We start from the raw sequence: 20,252 nt of genomic DNA, 5'->3' as shown, positions 1-20,252 counted from the left end.
GAAAGCACAATGGGAGTAAGAGTTTTACATAAACAAAGATGATCTGCTTCATGGTCATCTATCATATCATTAAGCAGTGTAAGTCCCACTGGGTTAGGATAAAGATGATACTGATAAATTAAGGTAAAGCATGAGCAATCAAAGCATCACGAATATCGATCCTAAAGTTTACAGATTGTTCAAGTTATGCACCAAACTTGGATCTCTGTCATGACAGGATTCAGATGATGATGAAGTAGCCTGCTTAGCTAAGTGCATTTAGATTTCAGCAACTTGTTCCAATTTCTGATAGCAAGGCTAACCAATCTGTCATTCACTTCAAAGAACAGATTCCTATTGCATATAGCCTGATCAAAATGTCATGTATCGCGCACTGTCGAGTATGTATGAGCTCCTTCTAATCGGGAAAAAAAAAAATCAAATTTAATGAGAATCTAGTTCATCCGATTACTAGAGAGATTCACCTCATCCACAAACCTAGAATATGAACCGTAAAAGAAAACACCTATTAAACTGATCACAGAAATATCACAAAAACATTAGTTACCATACCAATCGACCAAAGAAGACTCCGTCCTGTAGTCTTTCAGTCTTTCTGAAGAAATGGGATGAATAAATCAAGTAGAAAAAAAATAAACCCCATTATAGACTAGTTCTTTTCAGTTTAACATTTTGTTCACTCAGGATAAATCTTTCATATCTCCACAATTCAAATTAGGTTTCAAATTGAATGGATTGCTCTGATATTGATTCCCCAAAAATAGTAGGTACAGCTAGTCCATGAGCAACCAACAATTATCTATATAGTTAGGTAGTTATAGAGTTAATATACGTTTATCCTAATTAGGCTGTCTTTCTTTTATCTCTCACTCTACCAGTGTTAACAACCTCATTGCTAGAACCTTGTTGCACCACCATGCTATGTGAATCTCATCTCTCAATTCTAGCTTGTCGTCGTGGCTTTCTATTGCTTTAGTTCCTCACCTTCTTCAACTACCTCTGCTCCTCACTACCTCACTGAGAAAGAGGAAAGAAGCAAAACAAAAAACTTACCACTTCCTAGTTTCGTACCAACCGGACCTTATGTATCATTCCCAAAATTGTATTTCTTCTTGTATTTTTGTCGAATATCAATAATATGAGATGATTGGAAATTCTACGAAAGCAGCATGATCTCAACCTAGACTTTATCGAATCAGGGTTCGTATTCATGGATTTACAGGAAAGGAACAAAATAAATCAGCCAAGGATCAATAAAGTCCCTCAAGTTTTAATATCTTACAAAAGTAGCAGAATGTCCCTTGAGAAAATAAGACTCATTTTTAGTCTGCTGGAGATGATTACATGATTTATAATTACAGATTACCTTATAAGTAATTAGTACCCCTCCCCTACGAAGAACAGTGCTAGACGTTACAGCTAAATTTTGTTCCTCAATCACATTCCATAATGTTCTCAGCTAAAGTAATTAGGGTTTATAGCTTATATCATTGATGTCACAGTATGACAATGTGAATGTTCATGGTTTTTCTTACATGTAGTCGTTTTACTTGTTAAAATGCGTTCTTATTATAGTTTGAGGAATTCATTCACCTGGGTTTGTTATAACATTCACAAAATTAAGGAAGAACAACTCCAATTTACATCTTCTCCCTCAATTTTGAAACTTTGTTGTTTAGGCAAACATTTATCTCTAACAGGAATGTTAGAATCTAACTCCTCTATCCCTGCGAACCGAGGCAATTTGCAAATGTAGGATATTTGAAGTTTTTGCTCAATGGGCATCAAAGCCACCATTCTATTCTAGTTATAGTTGTATGCATTTAACATTTGGAACAAGAGACAATTATGCATTACCCTTACCAAAATTCCAAGAATAAATTACTAACTTCCATCAGACAAGGATATGATTCAATAACCTGTAAGATTCATGTTATAATTAAAAGAGACAATAGGAAACTTAAGTCCAATACCTGGATAAATGTAATCAGCAGTAATCTAACAAACCATCTCTAAAGCCATAACAAAGCAAAGATTGAAGTTGAAAACTCTGGTTTTAACCACAAATCACACACAACAGCTCAGTAAGACAGTTTTACAGATGTTTTATGAACATGCATATCAAGCAAAGCAAGTGAACTGACTACACAATTCTAGCAATGGCTTTGATTCTAAGATATCTATGAAACTCTACCAGATCAGAAGAGAAAAGTCATTTTGGAAATCAAAATCTGAGAAAGCAACAGCAGTAATAGAAGAGTTGGCATAATTGGCAATACATTCTTGGTAAAAAGAAGGAATAAATACTATAAACCACAGCTCTGTATGAAAAGTAACAGAAGTATGAATTGAACCACAATGGAGGAGATAACCTGTGCCATGGAAATGGTCATGAACATGATCTACTTCTGGCGGTAGGCGATGTAGTTTGCTAGATGCAGCAAAGGTGCCATCTTTGTTGGATCAAAACCAGCGAGCTGCTCCCTGGAATCTTTCAATAGCCTGTCGGCAAATTCCTTCGATTTTTCCAGTCCCAGTAGCTTTGGGTAGGTTGCTTTATCACTGGCCAGATCCTTCCCTGCTGTCTTCCCCAGCTCCTCCGATGACTTGGTCACGTCGAGGATGTCGTCGACTACCTGGAACAGTAGGCCAATGGACTTGGCATACTTCCTCAGCTTCTCAATCTGGTCGTCGGAGGCGCCGCCCAAGATGGCGCCTAGGACGACCGAAGCCTCCAGAAGAGCAGCGGTTTTGTGGAGGTGGATGAATTCGAGATGGTCGAGAGTGACGGGAGTTCCGATGCCGGTGGCCTCGAGGTCGGCCACCTGGCCCGCGACGAGGCCCTCGGCGCCTACGCAGCGGGAGAGCTCGCCCACCGCACGCACGATCCGGTCCGGGGGCACAGATCCGTCGGCAGGGTACGACGCAGGATTGGCCAGGTGGCCGAAGGCGAGCGCGAGGAGGGCGTCGCCAGCGAGGACGGCTGTGGCCTCGTCGAAGGCGCGGTGGCAAGAAGGGCGGCCGCGGCGGAGGTCGTCGTCGTCCATGCAGGGGAGGTCGTCGTGGATGAGCGACATGGTGTGGATCATCTCCACGGACACGGCAGCCGGCATCGCCCAGGCGCTCCCGCCGCCGACGACCTCGCAGGCGGCGAGGCACAGCACGGGGCGCACGCGCTTGCCGCCGGCGAGGAGCGAGTAGCGCATCGCCTCGTGGATCCGCTCGGGGTGCGCGAGCGGCACGGCCGCATCGAGCGCGCGGTTGACGGCGGCGGCCTTCTCGAGCATGTAACCCTTAAAGTCGAAGCCCGTCGAGAGGACCGTCTCTGGCGGCGCGGGGGAGGTCTCGACCTCCATAACCCGGGGCAGCCACGGGCCGCGACGGCTGAGGTGGGCGGCCCAGATAGCTATCGGGCTGCCGAAGCCCACTGCCGGCGGTGCGGGGCGGAAGGCGGCGCCGGAGAGGTAGACCCTGGAGAGCGCAGCGTTGCAGCAGCCACAAGGAACCATCAAAGAAGCCATTTTTTTTCTTCTTCCTTATGGGAACTCGAATCGCGAGGCGCCTTGTAAAATATGGAAATAAATATACACAATTGCAAAAGGCTCAACGACTGAACAAGGAAGCCCAGTCCGCCATTTGTGTTCGCAGGGGAAGGAAAGACGAAAGGGGAAGAGGAGACTGGAAAGGATAATTGTTGCTGGTGAAATTGTAGTGGCGAAGAAGAAGAAGAAGAAGAAGCAGGAGCACGACGGTGGTGCAGACGCATCAGGCCATGTCTCCCTTATCTCTCTATCTCTCCATCTATGGGGAAAGGATTAGCTGGATGAACAAGTTTGGTTGGATGGCAAGTGATGCGTTTTCATAATTAATTAAACATCCACCGCTTAAGATATTCTTAATAAATGAGTTGAATCTCCCTAAGTAGAAAATAATATTCTTTATTTTTCGATTTATTTTTTTATAAAATATCATTGGATGACGAATTCTACCTTTTACTATAATTAAGAATACTATAGATAATATCTTTTTCATAATGATTCATTATAGCTTCTCAATTTACTTTTTCATAAGAAATCGTGAGATCAATTATGTAGAATTATTGGAGTGATGAATTTCATCTTTTGCTACAATTAAAAGTATTACATATAATAATTCAATCTCAACGAAATCTTGAAAAATATCCTCTTCACAGTGGCCAATTACAAATTCTCGATTTACCTCCTCACACATGATCATGAGATTTACCATGTGGGGTTGCTGAAGTGGTGAATTTTATCTTTTTGCTACAATTAAAAACACTATAAATGCCCCTGAGGTAGAGTTGAGTTGGCTACTATGAAATAAATATTATTACAATGGAAAATGATCGAATCTCGACAAAGTCGAGAAAAATATCCTCCCCACAATGGTCAATTATAGTTTCTCGATTTATCTCCTCACAGATAATCGTGGAGCCGACCTTGTGGAGTCGTTGGAGTGATGAATTTTATCTTTTTGCTATAATTAAGAGCATTATAGATTAATTTCTTTAGCACATCGATCGACGATTATATTGAGGCTCGATAAAAAAAAATTCATAAGACCTATCACAATATTATTCATGGCTCTCATGCCTTCAACTCCTCGAGTTCAATTCTGTTAGTACCGATGAAATCAAAATATCTCTACAATGACATGATATTATCCACTTTGGATTTAAACCTCTCATGCCAATTTTTGGAGATACTTTCTATCCTAATGCCAATCATGATACTTTTCCATTGTTTAAACTCATAATCTTTTACATGTGTTTTAGATATGGAACTATGTTTGCACTCTTGCCCCCCTCAAACAAAGGACCACAAGTCCCTCTCAAACGGAAAGCCTCGATGTCCGAATCCTCGACCCACCAGGACTTTCTGCCTCTTACCACCCGACCTACTAGGACTTCGACCCACCAGGACTTTCTACCCTTCGATTTACCCGACCTACTAGGACTTCCTGTCTAGCCGCAACTAGGACTTTCTGCCTGGTGTCTGGTCCTCTTGATTCAGACACGGGAGCACCCACTTTTTTTATTTAAAGGTTCACGGTGTCTGGTCCTCTTGATTCAGACATGGGAGCACCCGACGGTTAGTCCGGTGAAGAGCGACCTTGCTCTGATACCACTTATTAGTACTACTGATGGAATCAAAATATCTCCACAATGGTATGATATTGTCCACTTTGGGCCTAAGCCTTCATAGTTTTATTCTTGGGCTCTCTCCAAAAGGTCTCATGCTAATGGAAATACTTTTCATCCTTTTAAACCCATTATCTTTTCCATGTGTTTTAGATGTGAGACTATGTTTGCACCCTTGCAACTCAACAGATTCAAGCCTCTATTGCTTTTGACTTGATTGAGCTCCTCCCTGAGCTCTAATGCGGCAATTCGATTCAAACCGAGCTTTAGAACACATGATTCATAACTCGATCCCATTGAGTATACAACAAGTTTTACAAGCTTCAGTAAATTCAGCCTCTAGCCCTTGATCACATTTCAACAAAAGTGGAATCCGCTACTCCAGCGGTCTTACACGGTCGGTTTCATGATATTCTATGAGGAGATCAATCGGAAAGCTACAATTAGCTACTACAGCTGAGGAAGATATTGTCTTGACTTCATCGAAATTTAACCCTTCCAGCCCTTGATCACATGATCTTGATCGCCATCGTATTCACAACTCAATCTCATCAGGTTCACAAGCTCCATGAGTACACTCAATTCATGCTCCAGTCCTCAAAGCAAACAATCTCTATAATCGTCATATGCATTATTCAAATATTTACACACTTGATGTGCACATCAAAACATAAAAATAATTAAACTTAAATCACGTTGTCAATATATCTGATCCGGTCAAGATTAAAGAGGAAATATCAATGGGGAGGTTGATGACGGGTCGAAGGTCTTAGAAATGGTATTCATTGGGTTCGAAATGCACCAACTTTGAACATTCTATTCTACATAGAACTCAAAAAGAATTAGAATGAAAGTTAAAACGGACTTGGATATAGCTACTCTTATGTTGGGATGCAATCAAAGTTTCACATTGAAAATACATGAAAAAGATCATGTGTTTATAAGATGGAAGATATCTCCATTAGTATGAGACTTTTTGGGTTGAGCCCAAAAATAAAATCATGAGGGCTTAGGTTCAAAGTGGACAATATCATACCATTATGGAGATATTTTGATTCCATCGGGACTAATAAGTGGTATCAGCGGCTCCTGAGTGAGTTCGGACCTTGACCATAAGGAAAATAGTAGGGGACTTCTAAGGGAGTTCAGACCCGGACAATGAGGAAAATGGTAAGGGTGTTTCCAATGGTCTTTGTTTGAGGGGAGGATTGTTGGGATGCAATCAAAGCCCTATTGAAAATATACGGAAAAAATCATGATATGTTTTGGATAAGATGAAAAATATCTCCATATACTTTTTGGGTTGAGCCTAAAAATAAAACCATAAAGACTTTGGTCCAAAATGGACAATATCATATCATTGTGGAGATATTTTAATTTCATCGATACTAACATCTTATACTAAGTCAGTTTTGATGATGGACTTAGATCCAAAATGGACAATATCATATCATTATAGAGATATTTTAATTTCATCGATACTAACATCTTATACTAAGTCAGCTTTAATGATCGAGGAATGAAAATAATGAAGTAGACAAGGAAAAATAATGAAGTAGACAAGGAGTGGTCAAAATAGTGTAAGCATCCCTACGTCCACATGAGCGAGTCTCTTTTTATATTACCCATGGTGAAATGGACGACACTTAGTTCCCCACGTCCTGATTGAGGGGGCACCACTCGTCAATATATATATCAAAACAACGTACTATACTCAATTGCAAGACAAGAATATTTTCTCATCATATAATTTGATACTTTAACCAAATATGTAAACATATTGTAGCAATAGAAATTTCTATAGTGAATAATTAATTTGATATCTCAAATATGATTATTTATAGAAGATTTATAGCCATAAAACAATTATAATTTGTAAAACATGTTATAATTTGATAACATTTAAACTTAATTATTTTTCTTTCACGAGTGTTTTACCTAAAAAGATAAGTAATGGCAAATAAAGCCTTGTATATATCATTCACATTAATGAAATTTTCACAAAATATTACTTGAAATTATCAACATTAATTTTTTAGAATTTTAATGACAAAGAAAGCATAATTAATTAAGGGTTTATCTCAAGTTATAGAAGATTGCCTATTTCAAGTAAGCTAATATAGTTTAAAAGATATTTTTGTTGGGATCGGTGACGTCATAAATAGCGATCCATTTTGATTTTTTGCTCGTCTATAAAATGTTAATGTGCAATGAAAATAAATACAAGAAACAAAATAACACAAGCACAATATATTATTTTTACATGATTCAAAATTTTTGATTCCTACTCGACATTCTAGCATCTTTATGGTAGCACTATTATACTTTCTCCTTCTTAGTTACTTTTTGGAGACAAAGAAGTCTCTTACAAACCTATTCTTACAAAGCAATATAAGTCAAAGACAAAGATATAAATAAAAATGAATGCAATCGAAACAAATAAGTTTACACCAATAAAATTTTTGGTTGTTTTAGATTACCTCTTGAAGGTTTGGAATGCAACAACACCTTCTCTTATATCTTTCAAGAATCGACATCCGAAATCCTCCATAAAACTCTGCTTTATAGGCTTTAGGTCAAGATTGAAAACTACCTAACAGTCAACTAATAGCTTCCATTAGTCGATTGATCTATCAAAATCCAAACATTGTCTTACTCTATCAGTCCAATAACTCCATCTAACTCAACATCAGTCGACTAATGATACCTATCAATCAATTAATGGCAATCAATAGATTTCCTTAATTGACATAGAGATTTTCTATTCGCTTCAATAGTATCACCACTCGACTAATACATTAATTGATTGTTCATATTTAACAGTCAATTGATCATCACCGCAAACTCCCTCAATCTCTAAAATCAGGGTTTCAAGCCCATCAATTAATTGTTATTTTCATAGCAATCAATTGATACCTCTAATTCAACCTTACCAAGATTGAAACCCCACTTTATCTAGTATTTGGCTGATCTCAACTTATCAGGACTTCATTTGATTATCATCCATCAATCTTGATCTGTCAGGATTTATTTTCCTAACATCTAATCAATCATGTTGTGTCATGACTCTCTATTGTCAAACATTTGATCCCTCTTGACCTATTTGGACATCTCAATATCTGGTGCTCCATGATCTATTAGGACTTCAACCATGTGTTCAACATCGAATCCTCTAGGACCTATTAAGACTTCCCTGCTTATGCTCGACATCCGATTCTCCATGACCTGTCAAAACTTCACTTCCACATGTCTAACATTTGGTTCTCTATGATCTGTTAAGAACATCACCTTTCATGTCTAACATTCGGTTCTCCAATACCTATTAGGACTTCCACCATTATCAAGTGTCTGATCAAGTCACCATTGTAGAATCGGCACACATGTTAGAGAGGGTTGAATATCGCTCGTCGTTTGTTCATTCCATCAAAACACTAGCAGTGGATATTAGAAAATAAAGCAGGCGATTCGTGGATTTTTACTTGGTTTCTAACCCTCATGGTTAGTATATCCAAGGCCTATGTATGGAAATGTGTCCATCCACTAATGGTCTCCTTTTCGAGACTTTTTTGTAGGTAGAGAAATCCATCTTACAATATAAAATAATAATAATAAATATAGAAATTAAGACTGTAATAAATAAAACACCCAAACTTTCGTGTAGCCAATCTGGAAGACTTGAGTGCAGCGCACCCTTTCTGGAGCTTCCCCGATCACACGAGCTTGGCTTCATTCGTATTCAGCAACACCACAGTATGAAGATGGATAAAAATTAGGATTGCATCTTGTGGTGCACTTTGAGACCCTTATAAAGACTCTTCTGGGCGCTCGAATCACTTTCTGAGCGCTTCGAACCAATCTAATAGTTTCATCGGTCTTTCTCAAGGCCAATTTCACTTGATCTGGGCGCCTGGACCATACAGGAGCGCTGGACCATACAGGGGCACCTGGACCATTCCTAGCGCTTGAAATATGATCCAGGCGCATGAAATTAATCAACCATGTTTGACCTAAGTTGACTTCCTGACTTGGTTCGGATGCTTCTGTTTGCTTCTCTTATGCTTCCTTAGTCTTGCTTCCAACTCCTGATTTCTGCAAGATTAACATACATACAAACAAGCAACCTAAGTCTACCTGTGATCTGTCTTACCTACTAGGCTTACTCATGCCTAAATTTTAATTAGAACTAGTCACTAGAAGACTTCCCACTTACCAAACATCCAATCACCCTTGACCTGCTTGGACTTTTCCTTGCCTAACCTTGAGTTAGGATTTCCTTGCCCGACTTTACTCACTAGGACTTCTTGCCTAGCCTCCAATCAGGACTCCCCTACCTAGTCTCCAGCTAGGACTTCTCCTGCCTAGCCTCTAGTTAGAACATCTCCTATCTAACCTCTGACTATGACTTCTTTTGTCTAGCCTCCAACTAGGACTTTTTATCCGATCCAATTGATTGAGATTTCTTGTCCGGTCCAATTGGCTAGCACTTCTTGCTAGTTTTCTAATCAACTCTAACCTGACTAGACTTCACTCACATCCAAACATTAAGTCTTGTTTGGATCAACCCTTGGTCAAACTGATTAAACCAAGGTATATTATCAAACATCGAAATCCTGGAAGTAGACTAGTGCTCCCTGCACCAACAACCATAATCCACTTAGACTTTACTTTTCATGCTAAGTGTCTGATCCTCACTCACTTGGAGTTTATTTTTCATATTAAGTGTCTGATCCTCTATGACTCACTTGGACTTTACTCTTGTCAACTCCTTGTTGGACTTTTAATTGTCAAGTGTCGAACTAACTATGACTCACTTAGACTTTTTCATTGTCAAATATCTAATTAACTTTGTCCTACTTGACTTTTTTGCTCAACCATCAAAACTCAAACCAATGTTGGTTAACTTCCTAAAGTCAATTGCACCAATAATTTTCCTCTCCAATAATCTCCCCTTTTACTTGACGTCTCGTTTAACCATCAAGCACTAATATTAATTTGAACATGACAATGACACTCTTTATTATTGTTTGTATTAAAAGGGTGATTTTTACAATATATATATATATATATATATATATATATATATATATATATATATATATATATATATATATATATCAAAATAACATATTTACATATTTTCTATCTCGAAAATATAATCAACTTATTTTAGTGTTGTTATGATTAACATTTATGCCTTTAATTCCTAAAACATAAATTAAAATTTCTCCAATTTTATATTAAAATATTCTTTATTAACTTAATCAAAATTATTAAAATTTAATTAAAATTATTTTAACTTATTTAAAATTATTATACATTATAACAGTTATGTTGATAGTTGCTATAATAATTAGATTCAATTATAATTATATTGATTTTAATGAAGTTGAAACTATTTTAATTAAATTTGTAAAAAATGTTTTACATAATTATATTTAAATTAAATCGATTTATTTTAATATATATTATAAAAGAAAAATATTTTTAAATAAAGAAATATATTAAGATATTAATTTAAACATGTTTTAAAATAATGTCTCCCTTCCAATAAAAAAAAATATTCCTCTTCCAATAAAAAAATATATTGATTTGAATATTAATATATACTATCGCTTATATTTTTTTATTAACATAAACTCATATTTATTTTAATATTAATATTTATTATATATATATTATAATACTCATCTATATTAATTATAATATCATTTAAATATTATAAAAAAATGATAAATCCGAGTCAGTCTCATGGATTCAATCCCTGGGGTGCCGGCCCCCGGTCCCACAGAAGTTTCCCATCGGCCACCAGGGTAAATCGGGAAGTGCATACGGCAGCCAATCCAGATGCTCATCATCCTTTGATTGCGTTCCCCATTTGAAAGAAAATTAAAAAATTCTTACAAATACACCATAGCTGGGGATTGAACCGTGGGTCCCTAAGTTAGAACCCGGATGCCCTACCGTTGCACCATTGCCCCGGGGACATCATTTAAATATTATAATCATCATATGAGGATGCTTTGATTTTTGTCGTGTACATAGTTAATTACAATTAAGACTAAGTAAATCATTATTAATCATTAAGCTTTTGGCTTAGCTAAGGTCAGAGCGCCATTAATGGACTACGACATTGTTGCTTCTTTCTCCCCGTCGTCCTCTTCCTTTGACTTACTTAGTACTTAGAACCTTCCTGGAAGCTGCGACGATGGAGCATAGACAAGAAGGCGCAGGAATTGTCAAAGTTTTCTTCGCCGATTGGCTTCTACTTCTACTCCGTTCCTAATTTTATCGGTGCGAAAATCTTTTCCCTCGTCTACTTCTCCTAATCTGTGCCCTGGATTCCTCTTTGCTCGTCTGAAATCTGCATCCGTAATTTCGAGATTTTTCCTTCTCTTTGCTCATCTAGTTTCTGACGTTTAGAAAATTCAAGCTTTGGTATTACATTTTGTTAAACTACAATTTTTTTGATCTTCTTCTGGCAATCGACTGTGCAAAAGAGGGGTTTTGCTAAGTTAGTGTAATAGGTGGAATTTCGTTATCGAATCCATCGTTTTATCGAGTTTGATTCCCTCTTTTTGCCTAAAGTTTGGATCTTTCTTTGCAATTTTTGTGGTGAAAGTTCAGTCTGAACATTACTCGTATCGCGTCCGGATGGGTGGTCAGCTTGGCAAGAGGCCCAGCATGAGAGCAGATCGACATGATAGTCACCGCGGAAGCAGTAGTATCGGTGGCGGTGGCGGTGACGGAGTCAACGTTGACTCCGTCGGTCGTGTTGATCCCGGTCCGATTGGCATCAATTACTCCGACGAACTGAGCTACTACGCGGCCGCATGCCACGATGACCCTGAGCTCCGATCGTTCGACTCCATGCTCCAGCAGCGCACTAGCAACACCATATCCACCCTGGCTTATGGTGTTGAGCTTCGCTCCCTTTCCTTCAACACTCTCAAGGAGGTCACCGGCTGCATCTTTGAGACAAACAACGAAGTGGTTCTTGCTATTCTGAAATGCCAGGATGACATCTGCAAAAACACCGAGCTCTTTGGCCTTGTCAATGACTACTTTGAGTGCAGCATCAAGACCCTCGACTACTGTACTGAGCTAGAGAAGTGCCTCAAGAAAGCTCGCGATAGACATCTGATTATCCAATTTGCTCTCCAGCACTTTGAGGAGGAGGACAAGGAGCAGACTGGAGTTGAAGCTGAAGGAAATGTCAAGAAATACACAATGACCATAGAGAAATTGAGCAAATTTAAGGCTGCTGGTAATCCGTTCACTGATGAATTCTCTCAACTCTTCCGATCTGTTTATAGCCAGCAGCAGCAAATGCTCAAGAAACTGCTAATCAGAAAGAAGAAGCTTGATAAGAAGCTGAAATCCATACGGTCATGGAGGAAAATATCAAACATACTTTTCGTGGCTGCTCTTGCAACTGTCATTATATGCACTGTTGTTGCAGCTGCTATTGCTGCACCTCCTGTTGCAGCTGCATTGGCTGCAGCATCTTCAATTCCGATAGGTTCTTTGGGAAGTTGGATTAACTCATTGTTAAAGAACTGTCAGAACACTGTGGGAGCAGAACAAGAGCTTCTTGCTTCAATGGAAGTTGGAACATGGATTTCTTTAAAAGACCTAGATACTATAAGAGTGCTGGTTGATAAGTTGGGGGTTCATTTCAATTCACTGCTGGAAAATGCAGATTTTGCCCTTAAGAATGAGGAAGTAGTAAAGTTCACAATTGAAGAAATCAAGCAGAACTTGGAAGTTTTCATGAAGAACATTGAGGATTTGGGAAAGGAAGTGGATAACTGCAGCAGGAATACGAGGAGAGCAAGAACATTGGTGTTAAAGAAAATCGTCAACCACCCAAACAAGTAGAATAATTTGTTGGGTATGACATGATAATCGATAACTCTTTCTTTCCAACTAGATTTAATTTTTAAGACCTCTATTTTGTTCCCCAACTATGTCAAACTGCAACCATAAACATGCCAAAACAGTCTGTCTCTTTCAATAAAGCATCTATATGCATGTACTTATGGTAAAAAGAATTAGAAGGGATGATTCAGTTTGTTTTGTGCTAATTGATGTATAGTTTCATTTGCAAAAAAAAAAAAAAACTGCATTGCCTGATCAAAAACATCGGTGATTATGCCTTTTCATTTCATTTATGTCAGCATGTGATTGAGTTCAATATGTAACTGCACAATGCTATACTTTTCAAATATATAAGCATGACATTTTGGCAAAACTTGTGTGAAATGTGCTATTATGAATTTGCAATTGCATAAGCATTTTTTTTATAACATCTTGCTCCAGTTCAAGAGTTATGACTTATTTGCATTAATTTTCTGAGATTTGGTGTAGAAGTTTCAGTCCAATTTCGTAGAATTATCATGGCTAAGTTATGTTCTCTACTTAACAGTTGATTCAAAAGTTCTGACTTATTATGTTAACTAGGTTTGTCCAAATGCCTTGAATGATATCTGGTTAACTTGAAGTCATGGTGATTGCAGAAATCAATTCATCTACTTTAATATGCTCTATTGAGTGGCCTTCATTCTCATGCCATTATCTTGCAGAATACAGACTGATCAATTTATCTGAATGATTATAGCAAACTTAGAAGTACTACTCTGTTAAACTTTGCTCAATAACCAATTAAATTCTGTAATTCATTCTATAATACTCTAATATGTGTCTTCAATTGGATCATGCTATAGACTGCATCCAATTCATTGTCAGGCTTGTAGCTTGTTCTTTGTCCTTGAGGTTAAACTCTCTCTCGATAATATATTTCTTTTTATCTTTGACCACAAGGCTTCCTCACACCATATTGAGCATGAGAGAATCTCCGGTCGGGGAGGAAGCCCTCTAGATCTAGCTCGCTTACCACGAGACCAAGTAACTATTATCTCTCTATAATCTATATTCACATAAATATTTACATCTGCCTATAAATCAGCATAGGACCCCAGTGCCATCACCATGATCGTACTTGCTCACCATTGATGTAATTTCTACTTTGATGGTCAAACAACCTGCTATTAAGTTCATTCCATAGTTGATAAAAGGCCATACAACATTATTTTCGAAATAACAATCCATTGCATCACCACTGACTCATATTTATCAGCAATTGTTATCCTTCTAATCCAAAGTCCTAAACAACATTCAACAAGTCTATGATATAATAGCCCATGATGTAGCTGACTAAGGGCACAGAAAAAACAACTGCTTCGGCGACTCTTAATCCAACAACCACAAACTACATGGATTTGAAGGGTGGATTTCCCCTCCTTCCCTTGAACCATATGAATAGATATCATTTGTTTTGTCATTTTCTTTCATGACAACCTCATATGCTAAACTCAAAAATACTACCAGAATTAGCCATCTAGATGACATCTTTAGCTTTTCTGCACCCAATGGGAGTAATTTGCAAGGGTTCTCCTTTGTATCCTCAGTCTGTGATGTTCTTGTCTCCAACCTTTGATGAAACTCACAAAAATTGTGAAAAAAGAAACAGAAAAAGAAAAGAGCACAATGGGGATGAACATGAAGTGGAAGTAAATATAGAGGAGAGGATTGTGGCAGTAGGTGTCCATGGAGGATGTGAAGGATCTGGGAGGGACACTGTTGACTGAGGATTTGGATTAAGAAAGTAACCTAGGAGTGGAACAACAAAGACGGATAAGTAGAAGGCACCAAAGTAGAACTGGAGTCTTTTCAAGTCGCATAATTGAGGTGAGGGAAGATGGTGGGTGAAGAGAAAAATAGGATTTGCAGGTAGTTCAATGGGGGAGGGAGGCCCCTTGTCATCCTCACCCTCCTCTAAGGGGAAAATAAACTAACCTATGAAAGAGCCCCTCTACTACCAAATTGACAGGGATTATATCTTATTCATCAAAATAGAAAGTTTATACCTACATCCCTTGAAATATTCTAATGTAACATCTATGGTCAATAACTTGTGTGAGACAAAACCATATGTTCTAATTAACTTCAACAAAACATAATCTAGTCAAACCAAATGAATAACTTGTACTCTGATAAAGGTTTGTTGTGTCAAACAGTTAGATCCTCTTGGTCCCATGTGCTCACCTGATAGTGAAATGTGTTTGAATATAAATCTATACGTATGTAGCATACACATAGCTCAGTACGAGTAATATGTCTCCTAAGAGTCAGTTGGCATGACCTTGTGATCATTCAACTATAGCAACTTGACGATTTCACAATTTAGATCTGATTTTATGCTGATAAAACTATAGAAAAGCTAAGTTGAAGAAACTACTGATGAAATCTCTGGCAAGTTAAACTGGATGAAGGATGGGGAAGCTAATGTTTTGTATCAGGGGAGAGGGCACAAATGTGTGCCGTCTTGGAATAAGGAATGTTTAATTAATCTATTGAAATGTCAGATTGAGTGAAAATTTGAGAGCCTGTAGCCTTCATAATTGATCGAACATTAATTCTGTAGTTATATAATTGATCCTTTCATTACCAGATGCTACGTTTAGGCATGTAACTTGGAGTTCCATTTCATCTAGTTAACAAGAAAAGAAAGTTAACCTTTGAACAAAACAAGGATGACAAGAGAAGAACATGATTGTATTTCTTTGTAGAACAATAAATGGCTGCATAAGGTAAGCATGGAGGCATCTAAGAGAAGAACAATAAATTGATGCATAATGTAAGCATGAAAGAATGGATGACCAACTAATATGGTCAAAACTATAACAGTTAAAGAAGTCTAGCTCAAACTTCAATTGAGGAGTTTGGCTAGAGAAGACTAGATTGATTTGAAGATCATGTCTAGCTTGACTGAAATGAATATTTTGGACAAGGTAGGTTGAGTTTGATGAAATTGCAGACATTCAGTTCTCTTCCTATTAGTTGTAGTTGTGGATGCCCCACTTCATGCGCAAGCAACTACGTTTGCACCCTTAGTTGTGTAATGCAAGTAGTCACAATACTTCTCATGCATGAATCGACAGATGCAGAGTGATAATAAACTTTCTAGGAGAATTCAACAGAAGCTTCATACTCCATGGTACAATTTGGCATACTTTCCATGATAATGCATTATCGATCCAAGCTAAGGTTTTCTGTTTCATCTGCAGTTTTTCATAGACTTCATGCTGATTTTGGATATCTATAACATGCAACTTAGCGACAAAGCTCAGAAAGTGCATCCCCAGTTGAAGAGAAGCTTGACATGGAGATGTTGGAAGATAATTCAATCATTGTTCCAATGGCTCGTGGTACTTAACATGTTCCTGTAGTCTTTCTTTCCAATTAAAACTGCCTAAAACTGATAGTGGATTTAGGAACCATCATGCATGCTCACACACAACTTGTTGAATGTTTCATGCATGACTTGGGTGGCTGGTTTCTTAGCTTGTTCCATGTTTACATGATGGTAATCCTTCATTGGCATGTCCTGTTAAGTGGATCATGATTCAGCTCATATGCTTCCTTTGTAAGCTTTCATGATTAGCTGTTTTTTATAATCAATTCACCACCAATTTGAAGGAGACAAATGTACGATGTTTTAGACTTCCCCACTTCGCACGTAATGACAAATACTTTTGATTCTCAACTCAACAAAGGAAAAGAAAAGAACATCCAGCACTTTATCTTCTCTATCACAGGCATTCTGTGCAAGCAACTGATAGGCTTGCTAATGAATCTTTCTGAAATATCTCTTATAAACAATCAATATTGCTGTGCTATAAAAGGGCTTCCTCGAGGAAGCTTAGATGGTTCAGGGAGGGGCAAACACAAGGGACAATTAGTATTGGCTCAATGGATCCAGGTTTGTCCACTGCTGCAAATGGGAAAGAAAGGGTGCCACAAGCCAAGGATGTTGGATCGAGCAACCGCTGCAGCTTCCACATGCCGCTGCACTACCCGCGGTACACTGGAGCTGACTACGAGTCGATGCCGGAGTGGATGCTCGACCGCCTCCTCAGTGACTATGGCATCCTGATTGATGCTGCCGGAGACGTCGACGGCAAGAGGAGGTTTGCCATGGGCACCTTCCTCTGGCCCGCTGCTCACTGAATGAAGCTAGCATATATATATATATATAGTAGCAGTTATGGTAGTTAAGATATCGTAAATAAACAGGTTTTTGTAAGTTGAAAGGCATCCTGATCGATCTTGTTAGCAGTTTGTAAAACTTCAAATAAAACAATATGAGTATTATAGGTGATATGGTGGGTCTTAACTGGTCGGGCATGACAAAAAGGGTTCAATAATCGATCCGAAGTGGCATCTGATCTAACATGTCTATGGTCAAAGGTCAAACCGTGGTTCGACTAGCCCAACAACGCCTCGGGCGGCTCAATTATAGTAACACACAGCTCAGCCGCTCAGATAGCTCAATTACAACTCGACCACACGTTTTCTAACCTCACCTTCAAGTCATCTCGGCCATACATTCAAGTCAGCTCGGTCAGACACTCTCATAGCTCGACCACATTCTCTCACCGCTCGGCCACTCAGACAGCTCGGCTAAATGCTTTCACAGCTCGGCCACATGCTCTCATCGCTCGGCCACTCAGACAACATAGCCAGGCGCTCTGACAGCTCAGCCAAAGGCTCTCATAGCTCGGTCATTCAATGTTATAGCTCGGCCATCTCCTCGACTCAAGCTTATCAGTTCTGCCACAAGGATAAGGACGGTTACCAAGTTTCCAAATTTGGTCCCCGAAAATCCCGCACACTTATGTGCACAACCGTCAAATGAAGATAATCATTTTTGTTGAGCCATTGGATGATGGATAATTGTAAGAGATCGTGCCTTTAATGCCACATTAATAGCCCATTTGACAGCTCATCATTTCCCGAAAATCACGCCCTTCTGATGGTTATATAAGTCCCCACAGGTATGAAGAAAGCTCTCTCGAATTTTGAACAGATACCTACATACTACTTTCTTGCTCTCCTCTGACTTGAGCGTCGGAGTAGCCTGTCAGAAATCTCCGATACCTCGTTGACTCCTTCGCTCAGTTCTTTCTTTTCAGGTTCCTTCATCGACAGAACCAGCAACGATTGAGGTGACATTTTTGACTGATGGATTGACTGTCGACAGTATCCAGCCAAAATAAGTTTGAGGGGATGAATAGCTAAAAATTGTAAAGAATTTTAATTACTTTGTAAAAACAAGATTAACTATGATTCAAATAACTTTGTCTTGCTCTACAACCTATTAACTTATTAGGTAATCAAATCATTAAGATGTGGGAAAACTTAGCACAAAAGCTTTTAAGACAGACAATAAGAAGGAAAATAATTGAGTATTAAGTTGTTCTACTAGATCCTCTCACAAATAGTGATAAGAGTGGCTAATTAGCTATGATATATAGCAAACTAAAGAGCTCTAAAATTGATTTGAACAAGTTAAAAGCTCTACCCTATTCCAAAGCTGCAGTAGAAAAGGTCTGATAACATCACTGTCAGCTTCATGTGCTCTGCAGCAAGAACCAATGCGAGCAATATTATATTCGTGGCCCTTGCCCTCGCACATTGTTTGCAGGATATGAATGATGCCATCATTCTGATTCTGTGATGCTTAAGTTTGCTTCTTTTGCTTCAGTGTCGCTGGCATAGCCCGAAGCAGAAATTCCTCCAGCCTGGCCTTTCTTTCTAATCGATCGATCAGAACAGATAGAATGATCACAATTGGAGTGAGTATGATGCAGAAGAAGACAAAGGAACTTTAATGTTCCTGACTCTTCTGGTGGATTCTCTCTTCAATTGACTCCTTGTCTTCATAACAGTATACTCAATGTCTGTGGGTGGTTGGTGGTGGGGAGGAATCAGAGCTAGCCTGGTGGCTAATTCCAAGGCTGCAGGGTGCGGACAAAACACTGAACAGATCCTTCAAGCTTCCTCCTTTCGTGACAAGAAAATAGTTAAAGATAAAAAGGATTTATTATGACTTTCCTCCTCTTCCAATCTGCTGCTGTTTCCTGGTGCATCGACATGAACAAGGGAATGGAAGCAGTCACTCATCGATTATTTATTACATCTAATTCCTTCCTCATTTGTTAATTTCCTCTTTCCCTGTGGTCTTGTTGAGGTTGGCTTGGCTTTGCCTGCAAAACTCGTCCATGTTATGAATTGAAACAGAGAAAGGTAGTAGAAGGATTTGAGAGGTGTACTTTTGATTGGGTGGTGGATAAGTCACAAGAAGAGTCCAGCTGCAATTCCTGCACGGGTCTCTTGCTCTGGTAGTTGGATCGATCGATCAAATTAAAGCAGCAAAAGATGCATGATTAACAATGTCGAAAGAGGTAGCTAGCTGGAGAGCATGCCTTGTTAATGTTGCTGAAGAGTTGGGAAGAACTGGCAGTGTCCTCAAGAACAGCGTGCTGCAGCTTCGGTGGTTGCTCTGCTGCAGCTCTGCGCTTCTTGCCGCCGTCGGTTGGAGCAGCTGGCGCAGAGCAATAGCCATCTCCATCAAAATGCGGCGGCCAAGAAGATGCATCGGAGACCATGGACAGGTCTTCCTCTTCCTCTTCCTCTTCCTCTTCTTCTTCCGGTTGAAAGCGGCCGCCATGCTTGTGGGAAAGTTGAGAGCTCTGATCATCTGAGGAGTGGACCAAGTAGATAGTCCAACCAGACTGGCAGCCGCTGCATTCTGAGCTCATTTCCTTCTTCTTCTTCTTCTTCTTCACCTCTACCGCTAGCTCCTCCTATCAGAAGTGTAAAACTGAAATAATAAAGAGAGGTTGGTTAGTCCTCACTCCTCATGCACCTGCAGCCATGCTTCACGTAGACGCAGAGCAGAACGCAGGGTTGTGTTCTGAGCATTGGGCGTATCGTATTGCTAGCGGCTGGTGATCTTGAGGAAGGAGACAACTAAGAGAGAGAGAGAGAGAGTGTGCGCCCTCATTGCTTGCTGTGCTAACTGCTCATGCATTAATGGTTAATCCAAGTACAATTGAGACGGACAAAAGTTAATTAGTACCACACATGCTCTTGTCCGTTTGCTAATATCCTGTTAGAGAAAATTTTCAAATGATATATAGATTGTTATAAATTTCTCTAAAAAATGGAATCCAATCATTCTAGCAGC

The 20,252-nt window shown here is 39.0% G+C and overlaps 4 protein-coding genes across 7 annotated transcripts; 2 read left to right on the top strand and 2 right to left on the bottom strand.

The window, feature by feature from the left end:
* Positions 1 to 2,201: 2,201 nt before the first annotated feature.
* On the bottom strand, positions 2,202 to 3,824 carry LOC141832245 (geranylgeranyl pyrophosphate synthase 7, chloroplastic-like). Its single transcript, XM_074719740.1, has one exon. The coding sequence runs from the start codon at positions 3,519 to 3,521 to the stop codon at positions 2,403 to 2,405; it is 1,119 nt and encodes a 372-aa protein (XP_074575841.1). The 5' UTR covers positions 3,522 to 3,824; the 3' UTR covers positions 2,202 to 2,402.
* Positions 3,825 to 11,319: 7,495 nt separating this feature from the next.
* On the top strand, positions 11,320 to 16,822 carry LOC141832055 (UPF0496 protein 1-like). Of its 4 annotated transcripts, none has more exons than XM_074719524.1 (2): positions 11,320 to 11,452; positions 11,786 to 13,335. In XM_074719524.1, exon 2 carries the CDS (start codon positions 11,813 to 11,815, stop codon positions 13,037 to 13,039), a length of 1,227 nt encoding a protein of 408 aa, XP_074575625.1. In that variant the 5' UTR covers positions 11,320 to 11,452; positions 11,786 to 11,812; the 3' UTR covers positions 13,040 to 13,335. The 4 variants fall into 4 exon arrangements, with proteins under 4 accessions (XP_074575625.1, XP_074575626.1, XP_074575627.1 ...); XM_074719525.1 differs by having other exon boundaries at positions 11,781 to 13,335; XM_074719526.1 differs by lacking the exon at positions 11,320 to 11,452 and adding an exon at positions 16,288 to 16,822 and having other exon boundaries at positions 11,464 to 13,052.
* Positions 16,823 to 16,907: 85 nt separating this feature from the next.
* LOC141832056 (uncharacterized) lies at positions 16,908 to 17,381 on the top strand. The gene has a single exon (XM_074719528.1). The coding sequence runs from the start codon at positions 16,973 to 16,975 to the stop codon at positions 17,228 to 17,230; it is 258 nt and encodes an 85-aa protein (XP_074575629.1). The 5' UTR covers positions 16,908 to 16,972; the 3' UTR covers positions 17,231 to 17,381.
* Positions 17,382 to 19,221: 1,840 nt separating this feature from the next.
* Positions 19,222 to 19,824, bottom strand: LOC141832474 (uncharacterized). Its single transcript, XM_074719979.1, has 3 exons — positions 19,489 to 19,824; positions 19,336 to 19,401; positions 19,222 to 19,269 (listed from the first exon to the last, which is right to left on the bottom strand). The coding sequence occupies exons 1-3, from the start codon at positions 19,822 to 19,824 to the stop codon at positions 19,222 to 19,224; spliced, it is 450 nt and encodes a 149-aa protein (XP_074576080.1).
* Between the last annotated feature and the right edge of the window lie 428 nt (positions 19,825 to 20,252).

Source organism: Curcuma longa, chromosome 7 (genome assembly GCF_044706935.1).
Source record: "Curcuma longa cultivar G26 ecotype Majalengka, Jawa Barat chromosome 7, ITB_CL_G26_1.1, whole genome shotgun sequence".
In the NCBI taxonomy this organism is placed as follows: Eukaryota; Viridiplantae; Streptophyta; class Magnoliopsida; order Zingiberales; family Zingiberaceae; genus Curcuma; species Curcuma longa.
Note: the sequence above shows the minus strand (reverse complement) of the source record. Positions and strands in the feature narration are given on the sequence as shown.